The sequence below is a fragment of the Natator depressus genome, chromosome 28, assembly GCF_965152275.1.
Source record: "Natator depressus isolate rNatDep1 chromosome 28, rNatDep2.hap1, whole genome shotgun sequence".
Taxonomy (NCBI): Eukaryota; Metazoa; Chordata; order Testudines; family Cheloniidae; genus Natator; species Natator depressus.
This window is the reverse complement of record NC_134261.1, coordinates 13,786,816-13,804,740: the sequence shown is the minus strand read 5'-3', so window position 1 is coordinate 13,804,740 and position 17,925 is coordinate 13,786,816. Positions and strand designations below refer to the sequence as shown.

At 46.5% G+C, this 17,925-nt stretch overlaps 1 protein-coding gene across 4 annotated transcripts in view; it reads right to left on the bottom strand.

Moving 5' to 3' along the window:
• Positions 1-8,127: 8,127 nt before the first annotated feature.
• LOC141978918 (uncharacterized) overlaps positions 8,128-17,925 on the bottom strand; it is a 59,470-nt gene continuing 49,672 nt past the window's right edge. For 2 of the 4 annotated variants that reach the window (XM_074941301.1, XM_074941300.1), the window contains one exon: positions 8,128-10,798. In XM_074941301.1, the coding sequence (XP_074797402.1) occupies positions 9,498-10,798 (1,301 nt within the window). In that variant the 3' untranslated portion in view covers positions 8,128-9,497. Of the gene's footprint in view, positions 10,799-11,169; positions 11,284-17,925 lie in introns of all 4 variants that reach the window. The other 2 variants (XM_074941299.1, XM_074941302.1) reach the window with 2 other exon arrangements.

The window sequence follows — 17,925 nt, the reverse complement described above, 5'->3', positions numbered from 1 at the left end:
CACCCTCAGCAAGTTTGCAGATGACACTAAACTGGGAGGAGAGGTAGATACACTGGAGGGTAGGGATAGGATACAGAGGGACTTAGACAAATTGGAGGATTGGGCCAAAAGAAATCTGAGGAAGTTCAACAAGGACAAGTGCAGAGTCCTGCAGTTAGGACGGAAGAATCCCATGCACTGCTACAGACTAGGGACCGAGTGGCTAGGCAGCAGTTCTGCAGAGAAGGACCTAGGGGTTACAGTGGACGAGAAGCTGGATATGAGTCAACAGTGTGCCGTTGTTGCCAAGAAGGCCAATGGCATTTTGGGATGTATAAGTAGGGGCATTGCCAGCAGATCGAGGGACGTGATCATTCCCCTCTATTCAACATTGGTGAGGCCTCATCTGGAGTAGTGTGTCCAGTTTTGGGCCCCACACTACAAGAAGGATATGGAAAAATTGGAAAACATCCAGCAGAGGGCAACAAAAATGATTAGGGGACTGGAACACATGACTTATGAGGAGAGGCTGAGGGAACTGGGATTGTTTAGTCTGCAGAAGAGAAGAATGAGGGGGGATTTGATAGTTGCTTTTAGCTACCTGAAAGGGGGTTCCAAAGAGGATGGCTCTAGACTGTTCTCAGTGGTAGCAGATGACAGAACAAGGAGTAATGGTCTCAAGTTGCAGTGGGGGAGGTTTAGGTTGGATATTAGGAAAAACTTTTTCACTAGGAGGGTGGTGAAACACTGGAATGCGCTACCTAGGGAGGTGGTGGAATCTCCTTCCTTAGAAGTTTTTAAAGTCAGGCTTGACAAAGCCCTGGCTGGGATGATTTAGTTGGGGATTGGTCCTGCTTTGAGCAGGGGGTTGGACTAGATGACCTCCTGAGATCCCTTCCAACCCTGATATTCTATGATCTCCGCTCTTTCAGCACCAGATTTCTTTGCTGTTGAGGATGTGCCACTTTCTCTCCAGGATTCCCCACGCCCCCCCTGGTGAGGAGCACAGGGTGGGATTTTCAGAAGCACCAAGCTCATTTAGGAGCACAAAGCCCACATGCCTTTCAGGGGCCTGGAACTTATCCAGTGCCTTGAGCAGGATTCAATCCTACCCAGGAGAGCCCTACTGCACTTCACAGCCGCCTTCTCCACCACTCAGCCAGGCCTAACCAAAGTCTCCATTCAGACAGAGAAACTGGGGACACCAAGGACTGAACGCAGGACCCCCTATGTGCAAAGCTCACACAGAACCACTGGGCTACAGCCACAGACCGGTTACATAGAGGCAGACCACTCAGCTGGTGTTAAGCCCGACAGTCCTGCATTTCTAGAGTTTGTCCCTCTTCCACTGCTTGGCTGGTGGACATCACTGGACAACATTTGAAGAGCGCCCTCACACACAAGGTCACGCCGGCAGGGGCACTCTCCAAAATGACGCCCCTGTGCTGCGTGCTCTTAAAAATGGCTGCAGCAGTGTGACATCATACAGACCATGTGTGAGGTCATGCTGGCAGGGAAGGGATCCCGCCATCCCCAGAAGTACCAGACGCTCCAGTGTTCTGGGTTTGTGACAGTGGCCCCCAGAGCCCTGCTTTTCCCTGAGCGTCCTCTGGCCTCAGAGCCACATGGAAAGCAGATTCCCTCCCCCTCCTTGGGAGCCCATCAGTCTCTGCTAGGGGGCTTGTGGCTCAGAGAGCGGGAGGAGCAAGCGCCAGGCCATGCTGGCTCAGAGACAAGGGCTGTTTGGGGGCAGGCTGGTTTATTGAGGGCTTTCCCTGCATTTCTGTTTAGCGCTAATCGGATCATTTCAAGTGGCGTGTGGAGGGGCAGCCCCAGAGCAGGGCTCTTGGTGTGGGAGAGTGATGGAGCATGCTTCAATCTCAGGGCTGCAGGGGCTGAGCAGGACTTTCCCGCCAGTCTCTCCTCCTGGCAGCTGGCGTTAGCTATGGCATCAACCCATCAGCACTAAGAGCAGGGGGTCTCTGTCACTGATACTCTCCTTGGTCCCACTGCTGGTGCCAGGCAAGGTGGACACAGAGGAGGAAACAGCCTGATCCCAATGTAAAGGGATGAGGAACAGAGAGGCCCAAGAGACATGATCTGCTGAGGGGGGCAGGGAGTTGGGGGGGGTACAAGGAAGGGAACTCTGAGGTGTGATGGGGCAAAGTGGGAGATGGATCGTGCAGTCTCTACATTCCTCAGCAAATAGCTGTGCAGCTCCCTGGCCAAATGTGGGTCACATCTCTGACTAGTGGCTGGGCCGCCTACAGGTTAACAGCCTACTGCTACCAGCTCCTTGGAGCACTCAAGTGGCAGAGGTCTGCAGGGTGGGCATAGAGGTCCAGGCCTGCTGACAACACAAGGGGGGTTAATACAGCTCGGCAGGCTTGAATTTCTCTTTGTTCAATTCGTCTTCTTAAAAAAAAATGTAGGAAATGACACATAAAAATGTCCTTTCCCTTTTCTGTGGACGTGTCGGGTTATGAAAAGAGGGGCTTTATCTCCTAAGAGCCAGCACTGCTGTGGGTTGGTGCTGCCCATGCAATGAGGACGACCGCTTCTGACCCAGCTTCTCTTCTGCAATAATCTCTCTGCCTTTCTCTTGCCACATCCTGCTAGCCCCAGATTAGGTTGTCTCAGACACAGACTGTTTGGTACCTGACAAACCCCCAGCACGGAGTGGCCCCTAAGGTCAGGAAACCGCAAAAGAAGAGGAAAATCAGCAGGACTTGGGGGGTGACTCCTCTCTCAAAGGGGCTGGCAGACTCAAGCCAGGCCCCCCCGAAGCTAGTCCCCTAGGGACGGGGTTTCATTATTTACCTGGTTGCCTGGAGAACCCACAGTCCTTTTGTGATGTCAGGTTGGGGAGGGTTCTGAGCCCATCTGAGCTGCAGAAGAAGAGGGAAGAAGAGGAGCTGGGCACTGTCTGGGTCTTCCTGGGTTTTTCAAACTGGTTCTTTAAAAATGGGTTCTCCATAGATCTTGGCACTAGCCCTTCCCCACTGTGAAGGAATCTGAGGAGATCAGCTGCGGAAAGACAGATGGATACGGATGGACAGACTCATGGGAAGGGCCCCTGTTCCTGGACAGCTCTCTCTTTGGTATCTGAGCTAGGTTGAAGGGGAAATGAATAACCTTTGCTCATCAAATGGGGAGCCGTTAAATATAAAGCAAAGGAACACATGAAGAACAGGGTTTGTTCTCTATGGCCTGGGAGGTGGAAGAAATCTGCTAACTTCTTGCTGAGAATTCAATTCACTTTGTTAATAGAGTTAAGGTTGCCTGGTGGGATGTCGTCCCCTGGCAGAACCTCAACTTCAGCACAGCTCAAACTTCAGAAAACAAAGAAACACAGACTTAAGTATCCCACACGCCCTTATCTCTGTCCTCTTAGCAACGCCTCAATTGGCCCCTTTAACACACATACATTTACTTTGCCAGTGCCACGTCCATTTCCAACCCTGAGAACCAGACCCCCTAACCTCATCCAGTCCTGACTAGGCACAACCCCAGGGCAAGCCAGATGGGGGCGCAGGGTGGGCCTTCCCATGATAGTGAGAAGCAGAGCAAGTCTCTCTGCTCCTACACAGAAATACCCCCACCTTACTGACACCTCCTCACTCAGTCACATTGACCTCCATTCCCTGCTCCCACAAGCCTAGGTGGGGGAGCTCATTTTCCCTTGCAATGCTTTGAATCCCCTGAGGAGCAACTGGAGTGGAGATCAATGCCCCCTTCAGCTGCTCTCCTGTGAGAACCAAAGGGTTAACTGACAGGTTGCTGATTCAGCTCCAAGGTGGGCCACCTTATCTCCACCCAGATTCTCTACTGTTCCAGCCTATGTGGCTTATTGACAAAAACATGACTCAACATCCCTTCGAGACATTTTATTACAATGAACAAAAAAAATCATCATCATACATCACAAAGGCTAAACTAGGATAAACATAACTCAACATTATGGGTTGAACACAGTTATCAAGTTCAAGTTGAACCAATAAATCAAGGAGTGAACAATGATATTGCTTTGGAATCAAGTCATCAGTTTAATCTAGTAATCAGATTAATACTACAGATAAACAACTCATAAATTTTAGAAGAGTAATCCAGTGAGAAGGCTGTCCATTTAGTCATAAACCCCAGTCAGAGAACTTCACCCTGGCAGCTCAAGCCACACTGAAACCAGTGAATATTTCAATACTGAAATCAAATGATTGTTCACGTTTAAGCTACAACCTCAAAGCCAATTAAAGCTTCCGCCTTAGATTTCACTGTCATGTGACTAAATCCTTCTCCTTCCCACTCCAACACAGATACAGCCTTTATCACCACCGAGTCACACCCTAACATGATAGAAAGGCGGGGGGCATACCCCAGATTATACAAATAAAATTTAAAAAAATTAAAAAGGAATAATAAACCACTAAAACAGCAGAGTTGGAGCGCTCCAGCTCTCTTACTCTGTCGACTCATGTGTAGTAGGAGCTATAGCTGCAGTTGAGGAACCAGATGATTGAGTAGCTTGTCCAGCACTCCATGCTCACAGACTTTCCCAGGTGCAGGGAGACTAATCGATGTTGGCACAGGCTGTCACTCATGTCATGATTTCCCTCCCCAGAGGGGATCAGTCTCTCTCAGATATCTTGTTGACCTGAAAGTCGAAGGACTTCAGCCTTTATCTTGATCTTTATGGTTGATGATTCTTGCTTTACGGTGCCTCCCCAAGATCTCAGGGCAAATCAGGTGTGAAGTAAGCCTCAGATACCAACAATGTGGACAATCTGGTTGGAATGAGGCAGATCTTGGGCTAGCATCAGTTTGGGAAAGTTTCCTTTAATCCAGCCTTTTTCTCAAGATATCTATTGTGGCAAACCACATTCAGCGTGGATGTGCAAACCCAAGGCCCGTTTGAGAAGGTTTCCATACACTGGCCGCAGGGTTCAATGGGTCTGAGCACCCATAAAAATACCTATTTGGGAAAGTTTTTTTAACAGCAAAGCTACTCGTTGCATCATGCATCCAACACCAAGCTTAAAAATAAATGTGGATATAGCATGAGAGATGTCATATCTTTCCTTTGCAAACAAGGGAAGTGGGGAATTCAGTGACCCTCACAATCTCAGTGAGTAAAAAGGTTAAAGTAAAACTTATCTCTTTAAGTAGTTTTCCTCTTAATAGAAATTTACTTTAAAGTTTATCAAAATAAATTTCATTTGAAATAGAAATAACTGAAGTCTATACCAGGTCTTTATTCTCATATACATCTCTCACATATTCCACCACCCCAATCTTTAGAGTGACATTATAATTCACAACTCTTTAGTCGAAAGGGGATAAATTACATCAAATAAGCTTTTCAGGATTACCCACCATTTCCTATATTTCTAAAAAGAAAATATATATATAATTTACAGTATAATTTGAATTGTCACATAATTAGTCTCTTACTCTAACTAATAATTAACTGTATGTTTAATTTCATTTTCATTGCTAACAACAACATATTCAAAGATTACAAAACCCTATTACAGGTCTTACTTTTCTTTTCAACCCCCATTTCCACCCAGTGAACCCTTGAGTAAAGCTGTGGTTCACCCCAACATTGGTGCCTCTAACTTGTGTGAGTTCATTTACCCGGCGATCACCTGCCGTAAGGGTTGGTGGAAGATGTCTCACACTAGGTGGGCAGGTTTGCATCATAAGGAAAAACACCTGTACTCTATTTTCACACTTTTTAATCTTTCAGAGTAGCAGGAGATGGTGGAGAAGTGATGCAAATGCGTAAGAAACAAGATCAAAAGACCAAACCATAGAAACAGAACACAACATTTGTGTATGCTGCACTCTGAACTTGGAAGCTGACAAAGTCATTCCCTCGGTGGTTACAATCACCGGCACAGCACAAAAATCCTTGCTTCCCAACCAGGAAAAGAGATGGGGATCTACAGGAAAGGAGTGTTCTCTGAAGGTATCAACAGTTTTTCTCTTTAGCTTATGACTCTTTGGAGCCAAATGGTAAAGGGCAATAGTTCCAAATTTATCCATGGCATCCTTTGGAACTGTAATCAGTGACACTGAAGTAGTGAAGGGTGTTCTAAAAGCAATTATACCTGGATCATAGTTCATCATAGCTTCCTTTTTGGGGGTGAAATCTGACCATCGGGTACCTGCTATATCTACCTGAGTTCTTGTCAAATCCTTGGCCTTGTTTGGGGTAAATTTATACTTCTCTGGAGTAGAATTCTTCACCAAACCATGCAATATTTCATCAGTGTTAGTGAGGATGGCATCTCCAAACATGACAAATGTATTTCTTTCAACTGGTGGCACATGTCTAAATTAGATCAGAGTCTCTGTAAACTAGGAGAGGTGGGATTTCTATTAAAAAATAGATACTTTTCTGCAACTATCTCGCATTCAAAACTGATTTACTTTTATACACATTTACAGAGTTCAAAAAACCCACCACCTTTATTTCCTCTGTATCTGCATAGTTTGGGACAATATCTCCCATGTTATTTGATTATGCAGGAGATATCTTCATAAGTAATCTCCTGTAAGGCCTGGGTCACAGCTGCTTCGGGGATCAAATACATGGGTATTTTGGCTAGTTTCAAGTCACTTACTGTGGAATTCTCACTCCAGATCACCTGAGGCTATACTGACCTAAACTATTGAATATTACTGTGATCACATGCAGTTACTTCAGATAGTTGCATCCTTTGCATAGTCTGATGTTGTTCACCATTTCAGAGTGGAGATTTAAAAATGCTATGGTTTCTTTGTTAGCATGTCCAGTAGCTTGGAGTATGGTCTCCAGGTGACTGGAACTTTCCCTATATCATCATGGAGGGGTAGGGAAAAAGGAAAAATAAAGTAAGAACATAAGAATATAAGTACAGCCATACTGGGTCAGAGCAAAGGTCCATCTAGCCCAATATCCTGTCTTCTGACAGTGGCCAATGCCAGGTGCCCCTGAGGGAATGAACAGAACAGGTAAACGTCAAGTGATCCATTCCCTATCTCCCATTCCCAGCTTGTGGCAAACAAAGGCTAAGGACACCATCCCTGCCTATTTTAGCAAATCATCATTTATCTCAAAGTCCCCCAAAATAAATCTGAGCTCCATTCTGTCAAACAAAATTAATATCCAGTTATGTGACCAAACAGACTTCAGAAAGAAAGAAAAACCCACATCCCAAGGAGGTATACAACAATTTAAATTTCATACAAAGTGAAATTCCAGAGCAGGCTACATCTGATGACTCAGAATCAGGACAAGAGATTCTCCCCATCCTGTTTTCCCCTGATCCGATCCTGTGTTCCTCTATTATTAGTCATGTTATTTACTAAAGGTTTAACATCCCTGTAATAGGGAAAACAGCCCGAATTTCCTCCTGCGAACAATCCTAACTCGGCAGGAAAAACCTCAGGAGTGGCTTTGCCCATAGATGGAAACTGGGATTTCAATGCTGACTGATCTCACTGTGTTTGGAATCCATTCAGATTCCCCTTCCAGGTTGGTGACACTTTCATCTCTACCTCTAATGAGTCTGATTTAGGATCAAAGAAATCAAAGGACAATTCCCAACCACAAAGGACTACTAGGATGATTGGAGGAATCAAGAACCTACCTTACAAATGGAGACTTAGATCTGGTCTACGCTACAGCGCTGCATTGGTATAACTACATTGATTGGGGTGTAAATCCACACCCCTGAGCAACATGGTTATACCGACCTAACCCCCTTCCTCCCCTATGTAGACTGTGCTATGTTGATGGCAGGACTACCACCTCTCAGGGAGGTGGATTAACTAATTTGCCAGCAGTTATGGGCCTATTACAGGAGAGAGTGGGTGGGTTTCTGTGGCCTCCAATGTGCAGGAGGTCAGACAAGATGATCATGATGGTCCCTTCTGGCATTAAAGTTTGTGAAACTATGAAAACTGAAGACACTGCATCACATGACACTTTGGGAGTGGAGGGCTAAAATCTGAAGAACAAACTCTACATACCTCAGACAGAAGGTAAGAGTGTTGGAGTGATGGGGAAGCATGGAATCCCTCCATCTTTTTCACATGTTCCAGAGCCTGAAATGACACTTCCCTCTTCCCCCCCCCCCCCACTCCTGCTTCTGCTCTTTGTTATATTTAAATCTATTTTATATGAGAAAAAGGGTACCAAAACAATTCTTGTTCAGTACACCCCAGGGCAATGTGTGGACAACTAGGAATTAGACAAATCTGTGCCAAAGGGTGAACTCGGAGCCTCGAACAATCATTTTGCAGTGGAAAGAAGAGTACAAATTTGATCCTTCCTCCAGGTTTGCTTAGACTAGAAAAAGGACGTTAGGTCAGGACATGAAGATAACCTGGAGACTGTACGTGGGTTATGTCCTTACTGCAAGACTAGTTAGGTTTTTACATCATGATAGCGAACTCAAGCTAGCCAACTCCATGGAAAATCCTAGTGGAGATGAAACCAAGTAGATTTTACTTTGATATTGTTACGAATTACACCTTGTAGGACACGCACGCAAGTGCTACGAATTACACCTTGTAGGACACGCACACAACTGCTGCGAATTACACCTGGTAGGACACGCACACAAGTGCTACGAATTACACCTGGTAGGACACGCACACCAGTGCTGCGAATTATACCTGATAGGACACGCACACCAGTGCTGCGAATTATACCTGATAGGACACGCACAGTTCGAATCTAGGCTGAGGCACAGAAATAAAGTCCACAACTGCAGAGTTCCCAAAAGACACTAAGTTTATTACGCTCGAGCGTGGTGCCCCCCTGCTAGCCAGGAGGGGACCCTGACTGCAAATTATACAAAGGTTATATACTTTTTAGCAAAGCATGTTGCCCTTGTGCATCGGAAACCTTAGCCAATAAACAAACCCTTGTCTTATCTACCACCTATCCCTGCTTGGTGCATTCCTCGTGCTATACCAGTATGTTAATGACACAGCATGGTCCTAAAGCCATGCATCAGTAACTTTTATTATCAGGATGGGAGGCCTCACATCAAGGCCAAGAGACAGGGAGTTAGAGACTGACAAAAACCAGATACTGGGAATCAAGGCAGGCTGGAGACAAGGAGGAGGATTTTCACAGGGATTCAGTATCTAAGGATTACTCCTCCTGGTGTATGATGTGCTGGCATTCAAACAATGGTGGGCCCCAAACCAAAATGGAGTCACATATGCTAACTTTTCCTTAACAATATAGCTAGATGACCTCACCTGTATATCTCCCTGACCTGGAGGTGATGAACATTCCTTGTAGGAGGTTCCAGAAACTCCCATGATGCATAGGAGACTATGGAGTTGACAGAAAGGACCATGGGATTCACCCCAAAAAGGTGGAGCTGCAGAAGGCAAAAACAGACAACTCACCTGGGGGAGCTGAGGTACCACAGTGAAGGAAATGGTGCAAATAGCTTTAAAGTTCACTATGTGGGAATGAGCAAAAATATTAAAGATAAAAAAATCTTTTGTCGGCTCTAGACAAGGTTATTACGGTGTTCCTCTCCCTTGTGGATTCTCTGATGATAAAGAAGGGCTGAGCTCCGAGTGAAGCTTTTCCCACACTCACAGCATTCGTAGGGTCTCTCTCCGCTGTGGATTCTCTGATGCGTAATAAGGGCTGAGCTCTGAGTGAAGCTTTTCCCGCACTCACTGCATTCATACGGTCTCTCTCCACTGTGGATTCTCTGATGTGTAATAAGGGTTGAGGTGTCAGTGAAACTTTTTCCACACTCATAGCATATGTAGGGTCTCTCGCCTATGTGGATTCTCTGATGTGTAATAAGGGTTGAGCGCTGAGTGAAGCTTTTCCCGCACTCACAACATTCATAGGGTCTCTCCCCAGTATGGATTCGTTGATGTGTAACAAGGGTTGAGCTGGCAGTGAAGGTTTTCCCACACTGATGGCATTCATAAGGTCTCTCTCCTGTGTGGATTCTCTGGTGTGTAACAAGGGTTGAGCTGTCAGTGAAGGTTTTCCCACACTCACAGCATTCATAGGGTCTTTCTCCTGTGTGGATTCGCTGATGATAAATAAGTGCTGAGCAATTACTAAAGTTTTTCCGGCACTCACAGCATTCATAGGGTCTCTCTCCTGTGTGAAGTCGCTGGTGTGTAATAAGGGTTGAGCGCTGAGTGAAGTTTTTCCCACACTCACGGCATTTATAGGGTCTCTCTCCCGTGTGGATTCTCTGATGTTGAATCAGGGCTGAGCTGTCAGTGAAGCTTTTCCCACATTCACTGCATTTATATGGTCTCTCCCCTGTGTGGATTCTCTGATGCTGAATAAGGGTTGATCTGTCAGAGAAGTTTTTCCCACATTCATAGCATTCATAGGGTCTGTCCCCTGTATGGATTCGCTGATGCCTAGTAAGGGCTGAACTTTGAGTGAAGGTTTTCCCACACTGACTACATTCATAGGGTCTCTCTCCTGTGTGGATTCTTTCATGATTAATAAGGTCTGCACGTCTACGGAAGTTTTTCCCGCACTCAGCGCATGTGTTTTTTCTCTCTCCTGTGAGGATTCTGTGCTGGCCTGTGGTTCCCTTGAGGTCCTCATGAGTTCCCTGACTATTAATGGATTTAGCCACTTTCTCTTCTGGCGGGTTTCCCTGCTGCCTCTCTGGCCTGTGCTGACTCTCACAACTTTTTTGCTGCTCATGACTCCTGGACACATTCCGTTTGGATCTTTGCAACAATACCCCGTGCAGGTCCACATGCTCAGCCTCCATCTGTTGAGGATTCTGCTCCTCATTCTCACTCACCATCCCACCACCTGCTGGGATAGAGAGAGAAAAACCTCAGACGTAGGAATGGGAAAGAGGAGAGGAAACCAAAATAAGTACTAGAGAAATAGGGGAAAAAATCAGGAAGTGATTCCCCCCAAACTCTTCCCCATAAGGAAAAGAGGAGGGGATCAATTCTGTTTGCACATCCTATCCAAACACTCAGGATGAAGGGAGGTCAGGGAAGGAGCTACTGCCAGGTGTCAGCCAGGATAGGTAGGAAGCCATGAGAGATCTCTGCCCAGAGGATATTGCACCCGCTGGGGACAATCCTGGACTGAGCGCGTTCACAAGGTCCTTGTAGGGAATCCCAGCTCTTTCCTTCAGGCACTGACAGTTTTAAGTAGGTTTAATGATTCTTCACCTGTGAAGGCACCTCTCAGGATCTCTTGTTCATCTGAGCCCTGGAGGTCTGGGACCCACGGCTCATCCCCTTGTTCCAGCTGGGAGATCACATCAGGTTTGAAAACTGGAAACTTTGCTCAGGGGAAGAAAACAAGTGAGATCACATGAATTCATGGGACATTTGTCACAAAGAAATATTGTATTATTTTAAACCCATCCCATTTTAAGGCAGTAAAAAACCAGAGCCAGCTCCCCAGATGAGCTAGACTCCCTGCTTCTGAGGGACTTAACTAACCCCATCTCTGCTTGGAACATACACAGCCAGACAGTCAACATCAAAGGGGCTCCTAAAACCCAGGTAAGGTAACTCCCTGTCCCTGACAGTGCTGACTCCAGAAAGAGAGGAAATCCCCCTAGAAATGCTTCTTATTGGGGGAGAGAGAACCAGAGACAATAAAAGTCACAAGAAGCTAGAACTGGTGAGCATGGGTTTGTGGGGTTTAGCACAGTAAGGAACAGCAGGGATCAGGCATGTCCCAGAATGCAGTATGTCAGGGGTATTATTAAGGCTAAGATTTTGTCACCGAGGTCACGGAATCTGTCAATTTCAGAGACCTCCATAACATTTTCTGCTTCAGCCCTTGTGTGATGGGGCAGGACCTGTCAGCTGTTGGAGGGACCCCCACAGCTCCCAGCCACCAGGGGCGGCAAGGGGGACCCCAGCACTCTCAGCCACCACTGTTCACAACTAATCCCTTTGTGCCAAATTGCAGTCCCGCTGGGTTCCCATTTTTCTGGGAACTCCCCTTGGCTCCCAGGCATTATGAATCAATTTCCAGTCCTTGGGTCTCCCATTGTCTCTCCAGGACACTCCATGTAGGGACAGTTCTTGATAGTGTATCCATGCCAAACTGCATAGACTTCCATTACTCCAACAGCCATTACTTCCCCAGTAGAGCTGGATGTATTTTAAAGAATCCTTATTGACCTTGCAGGAGCAAACCATCCCGATGTGTAGAAAGAATAGTAAATATGGCAGACGACCAGCTTGGCTTAACAGTGAAATCCTTGCTGATCTTAAACACAAAAAAGAAGCTTACAAGAAGTGGAAGACTGGACAAGTGACCAGGGTGGAGGATAAAAATATTGCTCAGGCATGCAGGAGGGAAATCAGGAAGGCCAAATCACACTTGGAGTTGCACCTAGCAAGGGATGTTCAGAGTAACAAGAAGGGTTTCTTCAGGTACGTTAGCAACAAGAAGGTGGTCCGGGAAAGTGTGGACCCCTTACTGAATGAGGGAGGCAAGCTAGTAACAGAGGATGTGGAAAACGCTAATGTACTTAATACTTTTTTTGCCTCTGTCTTCACGAACAAGGTCAGCTCCCAGACTACTCCACTGGGCAGCACAGCATGGGGAGGAGGTGGCCAGGCCTCTGTGGAGAAAGAAGTGGTTCGGGACTATTTAGAAAAGCTGGACAAGCACAAGTCCATGGGGCTGGATGCGTTGCATCCGAGAGTGCTAAAGGAGTTGGCGGATGTGATTGCAGAGCCATTGGCCATTATCTTTGAAAACTCACGGCGATCGGGGGAGGTCCTGGACAACTGGAAAAAGGCTAATGTAGTGGCCATATTTAAAAAAGGGAAGGAGGATCTGGGGAACTACAGGTCAGCAGCCTCACCTCAGTCCCTGGAAAAATCATGGAGCAGGTCCTCAAGGAATTAATTCTGAAGCACTTAGAGGAGAGGAAAGTGATCAGGAACAGTCAGCATGGATTCAGCAAGGGCAAGTCATGCCTGACTAACCTAATTGCCTTCTATGATGAGATAACTGGCTCCGTGGATGAGGGGAAAGCAGTGGATGTGTTATTCTTTGACTTTAGCAAAGCTTTTGATATGGTCTCCCACAGTATTCTTGCCAGCAAGTTAAAGAAGCATGGGTTGGATGAATGGACTATAAGGTGGATAGAAAGCTGGCTAGATCATTGGCCTCAACGGGTAGTGATCAATGGCTCCATGGCTAGTTGGCAGCCAGTATCAAGCGGAGTGCCCCAAGAGTCGGTCCTGGGGCCAGTTTCGTTCAATATCTTCATTAATGATCTGGAGGATGGTGTGGATTGCACCCTCAGCAAGTGTGCAGATGACACTAAACTGGGAGGAGTGGTAGATACGCTGGAGGGTAGGGATAGGATACAGATGGCCCTGGACAAATTAGAGGATTGGGCCAAAAGAAATCTGAAGAGGTTCAACAAGGACAAGTGCAGAGTCCTGCACTTAGGACGGAAGAATCCCATGCACCGCTACAGACTAGGGACCGAATGGCTCGGCAGCAGTTCTGCAGAAAAGGACCTAGGGGTTACAGTGGACGAGAAGCTGGATATGAGTCAACAGTGTGCCCTTGTTGCCAAGAAGGCTAAAGGCATTTTGAGCTGTTTAAGTAGGAGCATTGCCAGCAGATCGGGGGATGTGATCATTCCCCTCTATCTGGCATTGGTGAGGCCTCATCTGGTGTACTGTATCCAGTTTGGGGCTACACACTACAAGAAGGATGTGGAAAAATTGGAAAGAGTCCAGGGGAGAGCAACAAAAATGATTAGGGTTCTGGAACACATGACTTATGAGGAGAGGCTGAGGGAACTGGGGTTATTTAGTCTCCAGAAGAGAAGAATGAGGGGGGATTTAATAGCTGCTTTCAGCTACCTGAAAGGGGGTTCCAAAGAGGATGGCTCTAGACTGTTCTCAGTGGTAGCAGATGACAGAACAAGGAGCAATGGTCTAGAGTTGCAGTGGGGGAGGTTTAGGTTGGATATTAGGAAAACCTTCTTCACTAGGAGGGTGGTGAAGCACTGGAATGGGTTACCTAGGGAGGTGGTGGAATCTCCTTTCTTAGAGGTTTTTAAGGTCAGGCTTGGCAAATCCCTGGCTGGGATGATTTAGTTGGGGATTGGTCCTGCTTTGAGCAGGGGGTTGGACTAAATGACCTCCTGAGGTCCCTTCCAACCCTGATATTCTTTGATTCTAAAAAGAAAAGGAGTACTTGTGGCACCTTAGAGACTAAGAAATTTATTTGAGCATAAGCTTTCGTGAGCTACAGCTCACTTCATCGGATGCATGCAGTGGAAAATTCAGTGGGGAGATTTATATACATAGAGAACATGAAAGAATGGGTGTTACCATACACACTGTAACCAGAGTGATCACTTAAGGTGAGCTATTACCAGCAGGAGAGTGGGGGGGCGGGGGGGAGAAACCTTTTGTAGTGATAATCAAGGTGGGCCATTTCCAGCAGTTGACAAGAATGTCTGAGGAACAGTGGAGGGTGGAAGGGGGAATAAACATGGGGAAATAGTTTTACTTTGTGTAATGACCCATCCACTCCCAGTCTCTATTCAAGCCTAAGTTAATCGTATCCAGTTTGCAAATTAAATTTCAATTCAGGAGTCTCTTGTTGGAGTCTGTTTTTGAAGTTTTTTTGTTGAAGAATTGCAACTTTTAGGTCTGTAATCGAGTGACCAGAGAGATTGAAGTGTTCTCCAACTGGTTTTTGAATTTGCCAATTTGCTGATCTTTTTTATATGTTTGTATCACCTTTGTAGTATGAGTTATAAATATCTAGGGTATGTCTGTATTTCGGAACTTGTGCTGTGTTTCTGGGTGACACCCCCAGACAGATTGGCATCAGCACTGCTCAGCCTGTTCAGTGGTCCATCAAGGGTCACCAGTTGTACAAAAAACCCATTGAAAGGAACCAGGGAAGACACCTTGTGAGTCAGCAAGGCATGTGGTATGCCTGTGGACAGAGAACTCTAAGGCTTTTCCATGCCATGTGCTGTGAAGCTTGTGTTTGGGACAAAGAAAGTACAAGCCACATGGCAAAAGGAATATAAAATGGAGATGATGCAGCTGCCCTTTGTCTTTGATCCCATTTCCTACCCCTGGAGCAACTTCTCTACACACTGAAGCGTTGAATAAAGGACTGAACGACCCATCCAAGCTGTAGATGTGTTCCCCAGCAAACTCACCAACACTGCTAAGAACCTGATATATGACTTTGAAGTCTTATGTATGTATCTGATTGCTTTACTATTTAACAACTCTCTTCTTGTTCTTTCTTTTCTCTTTATAATAAACCTTTAGTTTTAGATACTAAAGGACTGGCTGGTAGCATGGTATTTTGTGTGAGATCCAACTTAATATTGTCCTGGCAATATGGCTGGCCCTTTGGGGTTCAGAAGAACATTTTGTATAGTGAGCAGAGCTTTTAAATAACTTATCACTGTACTGGACCTAGGTGCTGATTGGGAGCCAAAGAACTGGAATGCAACAAAGGGGGATGTGTGATTTGTTTTTGTGGGGGATCAGGAGTACAGTTTGTGACTGGTTGGTGAGTCTAACTTCAGTGTTGACCATCAGTTCTGGGAGAATATGCTCTTCTTTTTGCAGCCTGCCCTGACCTTGGTATTTTCAGTGAGGGCTACGCTAGGCACCCCGGGTCACACCAGCATTTATCAGCATGCACTCCAGCTAGGTGCATTTTATCAGCTGTAGCTGTAAATGAACGGTGAGGGATTAACTGGAGAAGCTTGGCAGAGCTGTGAGTGTGGTATGCAGAGAGGTGCATGTGAAGCCTGAGGGACCTAGTCTGCCCCACTTCAGTGCTGAGTGTTGTAAGTTGTGTCAGTAAACGTATACCAAAGTGTGTTCTTGCCATGGGGATCATTAGCAGTCTGGTGGCACATAATGCTCACGGTCTCCGGGGCTTAGGCAGGGGTAAGCGAAGGCGATGACTCACAAGGAATCCTCAGGTTGAGGGTAAGGGGTGCTAACATTTTGCAGTCTGAGATGGTTTATGTGGAATAGGCTCAGTGCAGACCAGGCAGCTTCTGTTCACTACATCCGACCTAAACCCAAGTTTTGCCCTCGCAAAGAGAAGTGTTAGACTCTGTGCTAGGGGTAGGCAACCTGTGGTACGCGAGCTGCTTGTCAGTGGCACTCACACTGCCCGGGTCCTGGCCACCATAGAATCATAGAATATCAGGGTTGGAAGGGACCTCAGGAGGTCATCTAGTCCAACCCCCTGCTCAAAGCAGGACCAATCCCCAACTAAATCATCCCAGCCAGGGCTTTGTCAAGCCTTACCTTAAAAACCTCTAAGGAAGGAGATTCTACCACCTCCCTAGGTAACGCATTCCAGTGTTTCACCACCCTCCTAGTGAAAAAGTTTTTCCTAATATCCAACCTAAACCTCCCCCACTGCAACTTGAGACCATTACTCCTTGTCCTGTCCTCTTCTACCACTGAGAATAGTCTAGAACCATCCTCTCTGGAACCACCTCTCAGGTAGTTGAAAGCAGCTATCAAATCCCCCCTCATTCTTCTCTTCTGCAGACTAAACAATCCCAGTTCCCTCAGCCTCTCCTCATAAGTCATGTGTTCCAGACCCCTAATTATTTTTGTTGCCCTTCGCTGGACTCTCTCCAATTTATCCACATCCTTCTTGTAGTGTGGGGCCCAAAACTGGACACGGTACTCCAGATGAGGCCTCACCAATGTCGAATAGAGGGGAACGATCACGTCCCTCGATCTGCTCGCTATGCCCCTACTTATACATCCCAAAATGCCATTGGCCTTCTTGGCAACAAGGGCACACTGCTGACTCATATCCAGCTTCTCGTCCACTGTCACCCCTAGGTCCTTTTCCACAGAACTGCTGCCTAGCCATTCGGTCCCTAGTCTGTAGCTGTGCATTGGGTTCTTCCGTCCTAAGTGCAGGACCCTGCACTTATCCTTACTGAACCTCATCAGATTTCTTTTGGCCCAATCCTCCAATTTGTCTAGGTCCCTCTGTATCCTATCCCTGCCCTCCAGCGTATCTACCACTCCTCCCAGTTTAGTATCATCCGCAAATTTGCTGAGAGTGCAATCACACCATCCTCCAGATCATTTATGAAGATATTGAACAAAACCGGCCCCAGGACCGACCCCTGGGGCACTCCACTTGACACCGGCTGCCAACTAGACATGGAGCCATTGATCACTACCCGTTGAGCCCGACAATCTAGCCAACTTTCTACCCACCTTATAGTGCATTCATCCAGCCATACTTCTTTAACTTGCTGACAAGAATAATGTGGGAGACCGTGTCAAAAGCTTTGCTAAAGTCAAGAAACAATACATCCACTGCTTTCCCTTCATCCACAGAACCAGTAATCTCATCATAGAAGGCAATTAGATTAGTCAGGCATGACCTACCCTTGGTGAATCCATGCTGACTGTTCCTGATCACTTTCCTCTCATGTAAGTGCTTCAGGATTGATTCTTTGAGGACCTGCTCCATGATTTTTCCGGGGACTGAGGTGAGGCTGACTGGCCTGTAGTTCCCAGGATCCTCCTCCTTCCCTTTTTTAAAGATTGGCACTACATTAGCCTTTTTCCAGTCATCTCGGACTTCCCCCGTTCACCACGAGTTTTCAAAGATAATGGCCAATGGCTCTGCAATCACAGCCGCCAATTCCTTTAGCACTCTCGGATGCAACTCATCTGGCCCCATGGACTTGTGCATGTCCAGCTTTTCTAAATAGTCCCTAACCACCTCTTTCTCCACAGAGGGCTGGCCATCTACTCCCCATGTTGTGATGCCCAGCGCAGCAGTCTGGGAGCTGTCCTTGTTAGTGAAGACAGAGGCAAAAAAAGCATTGAGCATATTAGCTTTTTCCACATCCTCTGTCACTAGGTTGCCTCCCTCATTCAGTAAGGGGCCCACACTTTCCTTGGCTT